General features: G+C 52.9%; 2 protein-coding genes across 2 annotated transcripts; both read right to left on the bottom strand.

The window, feature by feature from the left end:
• Positions 1 to 855: 855 nt before the first annotated feature.
• On the bottom strand, positions 856 to 1,560 carry EV422DRAFT_526252 (uncharacterized protein). The gene has a single exon (XM_053070130.1). It carries the CDS (start codon positions 1,401 to 1,403, stop codon positions 1,107 to 1,109), a length of 297 nt encoding a protein of 98 aa, XP_052926673.1. The 5' UTR covers positions 1,404 to 1,560; the 3' UTR covers positions 856 to 1,106.
• Positions 1,561 to 5,279, bottom strand: EV422DRAFT_526251 (CHAT domain-containing protein). The gene is made up of 2 exons (XM_053070129.1): positions 3,234 to 5,279; positions 1,561 to 3,170 (listed from the first exon to the last, which is right to left on the bottom strand). The coding sequence occupies exons 1-2, from the start codon at positions 4,983 to 4,985 to the stop codon at positions 1,884 to 1,886; spliced, it is 3,039 nt and encodes a 1,012-aa protein (XP_052926672.1). The 5' UTR covers positions 4,986 to 5,279; the 3' UTR covers positions 1,561 to 1,883.
• Between the last annotated feature and the right edge of the window lie 721 nt (positions 5,280 to 6,000).

Genomic DNA, 6,000 nt, shown 5'->3' with positions numbered 1-6,000 from the left:
AGATATAATATGAAATACAAGTGAAGATGAGATATCCCCGAGAGCCTACTTACAAAATCCACAATGTCTTCCATGTCTGCCTTCTCAAACCCTGCTACACCATTGCCAAACGACACGAACCCAAACCTGCGCCCCCCGAGAACGTTGAGGGGCAAGAAGAATGGGGTGTCGAAGCCATCCTCGACTCCCGCATCCATTGTCGTCACCTTCAGTACTTGGGCAAAGGGCAAAACTGGCCTGACTCCGAGAACACCTGGGAACCCGGGGAACACCTCACCCATACCAACCCACTCCTCAAAGACTTCCACAGCGCATACCCCAACAAGCCTTCCTCCGTCCCCGGTGCTCCTCCTCTGTGACCACACCAGACTCGACGCCGCCGCCGCCGCCGCTAAAGGGAGGGGTGATGTTATGGACGACGCGCTCATACCATAATCTTACCTACTGACAGCTGCCAATGTCAAACGCCAATGTCAATGACAATGTCAATGCCAATGTCAATGCCAATGTCAACGCCACTTCCCCTCTCTCCTCTCATTTCGCCAATCCTCCCGCAATATCGCCACTCCTCCTCTCTCCTCTCATTTCGCCAAGCCCCCTCTCTCCTCTCATTTTGCCAATCCTCCCGCAATATCGCCACTCCTCCTCTCTCCTCTCATTTCGCCAATCCCCCCATGGCTTCTCCACACCCCCACTACCTCTCCATAGCCAGCAGCTGTAGCAATGCTCTCTACGCTCGCCACGCCCGCTCTAGGAGCATAGCTGGCGCCCCCCCAGTCCCCTCTTGTTGTTGTTCTTTGATCTGCTGGGTTGTCTATCTATAAATAGCCGGCCTCTCTTCGTCCATTCCCTTCCTCCCCAGCAGATCAACACCAGTTCTTCTCGTCTCTTGTTCTAGTCCTTGTCTCTTGTTTCGCCAATACAATCTCTTGTCGCCCATCGCTCTCGCCTTGTCTTCTCTACTTCGCTTCCGCCTCAGTCGTCGAGATCATAACACGCTCAAGCTACACGGTCCGCATCAAGCAGACAACAAATGTCGCGCCAGACCCGCACGACAAACACTTCCTCCACATCCGGCTCTCGCGGCTGGGTGATACTTACTCGATCTACCCGTCTCGATGCGACGCCACGAGCCTGTTTTTTCGTGACGACCCCGTCATCTTCCACGACCCGGCCCCCCCACAGCCGGGGGTAGCGGTGGTAACACCCGCGATGGCTGCCGCACGTGCGCAGGCAATGAATATAGTGACACAGAACAGGATGCATTGGAGTGGATACGTCGGCGCCCAGGCAGATGTGAATCTATTAACTCCAAAGCCATTGAACGTACCCCCCAAGGCGCTGCTTGTGGAATTGCGTGAGACAAGGACGGATAAGAGCGCCGAGAAACGGCTTGGACACATGGTTATCCAGGTGGAAGAAATACCTGCAGGACAGACTAGCTCGATGCAGATACAGTTGTCTGGCGGCCTTGTTTGGCTGGAGATCACTCGGTCGTGAAGGAAACGAGGAGACGAGGGGTATCGTACGCTCTCATATGGATCAGAGCAATCGCTGCATACATATACTATTTGCAGATACATTCTTGGCGTATTTTTTTACGATGTCACAAATACATATCCGGATGAAAGTCTAAATGTGCACCTACAAGCTGCGGAAGCCGCCAACTGTATTAGCTCGAAAAAGTCAGGAGACATACACGAAGGCCCTCTAGACCATCAAAGACAGAGTCAAGTGAGCCGCCGGAAACTTTCGATTTATACGCGCTCCCATTGTGCACCGCCCACCTCCCCATCCCCCGCATAAAGCTCAACAACTGTAGCTCGCGCATCGCATCCTCCGGTCGCTTATCGTACGATATCGTACAGAATTTGAGTGAGGCATTAGCGAGCGAGATCGGCCGTGACAATTGCAAACGGTGCCCACAGTGCAGGATTCAGCCCTTTCTTAACGCCTTTCATCATGGCAATTCGATACGCCGACAGCTGCGATTTCCCATTCCTAAGCCACTCGTCGTAAAAAACTTCGCAGAATTCGGAGCTGAACTGATCGTTGATCCTCCAAAGCGAGGAAAGGACGGCGTGGCATCCAGCCACCAAGCATGCTCGACTCAGACCGATCGTCCCATCGCTGGACCCTCGACCAAGACCCGTCTGGCAGGCACTAAGATAGGCCAGCTGGCAGCTGGACAGGTCTGTTTGCTGGAGCTCGGTTGCGTAGAGGGTGCATTTGTCTCGGGTTGGGTATGGAGGCTGAGATCCTGGCGGCGCTAGCAGGAAGGAACCTGGATGGTAAACGCCGCCTTCCAGAAAATCCGATTCCGAGCCGTGAGTTCCAATGTGCAGAAGGTGCAAAGGATCTGTCGACTTCAACTCCGCGAGAACTGCCGACTTCGTAGCTGCAGCACCAATGAGCTTGGTGACTCGCGCGTCCCGTTCCTGAAGTAGCTTATCAAGGTCGTCTGCTTCTTTTTTCGTGCCCGGAAGAGGTATTGACACAGGTTCGGAGGCGCTAAACGTCGGCATTTTAGGATCCCCGACAATCAAGGCTTTGTGGTTTACGGGTTGAAATGCTTTGTCCTGGGGACGTCGAGTGTGTAGCAAGTGCAATAGGCGCAAGGAAGGCACGGTGCAGACGTGGAAGCGCTCGATGAGATACGTTCCGGTCGCGGCGGGTTTCAGTGCTGGGAACGGCACCCGACACAGTATACCGTAGGGCACAAAAACGACGGCACCGTTTTCTTGGGCAGGAAACAGCTGTTCCCGGCTGATTCGCGCGATTAGTATGCTGTACAACTTATGCAAGCAGCCGTCATTGGCCTCGGAAGCATCCATTCGCTTCTTCCGCTCTGAGAAGCTCGACCCGCTTCTTATCGTGTCTTTAAACACTGCGATCAATCTCTCCAGCTCTTCCATTCCGCAACCTCTGGGCGTGTTGAACAAGTCGTCGAGCTTCTCACGGAAAAAACGTACGGAGGGTATTGGACCGGTCGGATTTGGCACAGTGACCCATGTATACAGACACCAGTCGTGGGCAACTTCCTTCAGCAAGATGTACTGAACCACTGTAATTTCAAGTTTGCGGATTAAGGCTCCGATGGACTCGGAAAAGGCGCTTTCCGACGCGGGCAAGGGGCCAAGATACCAATCAGGAAACTCTGAGACCTTGCGCTAGCAAAACTTGTTGAAATGAAGCTGGAAATAACGTAACGAAATAGTAACATCAGCACTTACAGCTTGCAAAAGACTAAGCGTGTTGATGTTGATCATACGATCTCCGTAAAAGGCTGCTTTTTGAAAGCGCTGGCTCTCGTTGGCGCCAACTAATGCGAAATTACACAGGGAGTAGAGCACTTGAGCAAGATCGGACCAAAGCCCGTCTGCGCCGCTGATCTGATGTTCTTCGTCCGTCAGAGTTCTCCAGTTTGCCTCGCGGTGGTTCTGCATCTTGAACGACGGTTCCAGATCGTCCAGACGGCCGTTCCCGCGAATTACCCGTGCCAGAGCGAGACGAGTCCGCACGAAATCATCATCCAAAGAGCTCAATCGCGTCTCGATGGCGGTGCGCTTGGTCTTCCAATCTTCCGTTTCCTCATCTTGCAGCAGCTGGAGGTAAGCACATAACACTGATGACAATGGACGGGGACTGGTTTTATGGCACCATTCGGTGATGTTTCCAATGCCTTCGCTGCTTCCAATCCGCATGTCCATATCGTTTAAGATCTCCTGGCAAACCTTCATCGCTTGTTGTTTCCGGTCTGGATCGAGGCGGGCAAGTTCCGATGCAAGATTTGCCTGCTCTGCACGGATAGCCAGGTATAATTGAGTTGGCATCGAGGTAGAAGCTCCGTACGATCTGATTTTGTCTTGTAGCCAGCCTTCAAAAACTTTCATCAGGGCGATATCTCCGTTTGAGGGGCTCACTGGGCGAAGAGCATGCACGAGCTCCGCTGCTAGTGTGGCTTCGAGAGGAGCCTGCGACTGCAACCGGCAAGCTTCGGTCAGGTACCACCTGGCATTACGTTTGTCGATTTGTTGCGCAATCCCATGCAGCTCTACCAGGATCTTAGCTTCAAAGACTGTACTGCCGCATTGGCGGGCCTGGTCCAATGCGCCCCGTGCCGTTTTGTAGGCTTCCGCCAGCCTTCCTCTCGCCAACAAAGTACGAACCAGAAGATGGAGGGGAGCGACAAGATAACCCGGCGCTTGAGGTTGGAGTTGTAACCGCTCCCTCAGGAGTGTATCCGCTTGTTCGTACTGTTTCCGCCCGAAATGCGCGTTGGCCCTGTTGAACAGAAGGCTGGACCGTTGAACTTCAACGAGGCCACGGCGCTCGCGTACGTCCTGCTCGCAGATATGCTTTTCCCTTTCCATTCGAGAAATGGCTGTTGCCATCCAGTCCAGCTGCTGTGATGCCTTCTGCGTTATTTCAGATGGATCGTCTGTAAACCCGCGGTACTGCAGGTTTCCACAGTAGCACTTCAGATACTGCAAGCTGAGATTGAACGCGTGCGTTGGCCTGCTCTCTCTCTGCTCGTCACTTCCGATGTGCAGCTCTATGATCCTCATGCAGTCTTCATTGAGTTCAATGCATTTAGGATCATCCAGGCTAATGTAGCAAAGGGCCTGCCCAGCCTTGGCGGGAACGTTTACGTCTGAGTCGTCCGTAGTCTGCTCGAGGAATTGGAAGATTTCTAGTGCGTCCTGAAGCCGACCAATTTCGTGCAAATTGTTTCCGATGTTCATCACAACCTGGAAGAAGTGGTCTGCTTTTTCTGGAGGGACGTTGATTGATAAACAGATGCCGCCGGTGGCCGGTGGAGACGAGGAGAACCCGGGGCGCAGTAACTGAAGAATGCGCTTCGAAAACTTGATTTGTAGCGATGGAGGTAACTCCGCTCGATATCGAAGATGGGCGTCGATGAAATCTTTGATCCAACGCTGTCCGGTCATCAGGAGCTCCCTGACATCGGCTTCCTCGGCCATTGGTCCAGCTCTGCGCGTAAGGATAAGGCCCGGACGGGTACTGATATAGGTCGCGAGCACGGACAAGGCATTGGGATTTTACGCTTGTCCAAAGGGTATAGCAGGTCGTGCCTAGGATGGCTTGACCGGGGGGGGAGAGATAGAACAATGCAAACGGAGTCTGCAGGGTCTGTGTGACTTCTGGGACTCGGAGATCCTGTTGTAAACAACCAGTTTCAGCCACAGCTTCCTTTTTATAGTTACCGTACCCCTTTTCTTCTCTGCAGATAGAGAGCTGGTTGTGTGTGTGTGCAGACCGTCCGATCGAATGTCTATAAAACTAGTGGTGTGTGTGAAGGGGAATAAAGTAACGAGTTCCACAACAGATCCGCAAGTGGTCTATTCTATGGCTGCAAAGCAGACAAAGCCCTATGGTGAATTGTTCGGCGTCCCGTACGGGGGAAACGCGCAGGGCTCATAAGACCAGCGGCCGCGACTCGTGCCGCATCTGACTGACAGTGACTCTTCTTCCTCCACCATTTCAAAGACCATTTCACAGACATCTTCCCATACATACGTGAAGAATTTTTTTCTTTGACCAGCTGGGGATAGTCAGCTACATGCCACCATCTCACGCTTGAACCGGTAATGCTGTGAGTGCCTTTGGGATCTGCCTGCGGCTGATGAATTGCAATCTCTAGCTCCATGTGGGGGATTAACCCTAACCCCCTCCTGACATTCCTCTAAGACATTCCTCTAAGGCAGAGACTGTCCACTGGCTTCCAGGCAACGTGCACTAGTGTGAAAGTGGTCGATTATTCCCTGAGATAGGTCCTAAATTGGGTCGTTCGCGGGTGGAGATGATCTACTCGTGGAGAGTGCAAGGTAAAAGGTAGAGACCAACTAAATCCCTATTCTCACCACACAAGTAGACACGCTTGGGTGTACTCCGTATATTGGCAACCCCGGACTGCTAGGCGTTGTAGTAGTGCGCTTCGAACTGCGCATGAACGACGTCCCCGCGCACGTACTTCCA

Source organism: Fimicolochytrium jonesii (assembly GCF_025526975.1).
Source record: "Fimicolochytrium jonesii strain JEL569 chromosome Unknown EV422scaffold_8, whole genome shotgun sequence".
NCBI classification, from domain to species: domain Eukaryota; kingdom Fungi; phylum Chytridiomycota; class Chytridiomycetes; order Spizellomycetales; family Powellomycetaceae; genus Fimicolochytrium; species Fimicolochytrium jonesii.
This window is presented reverse-complemented; position numbering and strand designations above follow the sequence as displayed.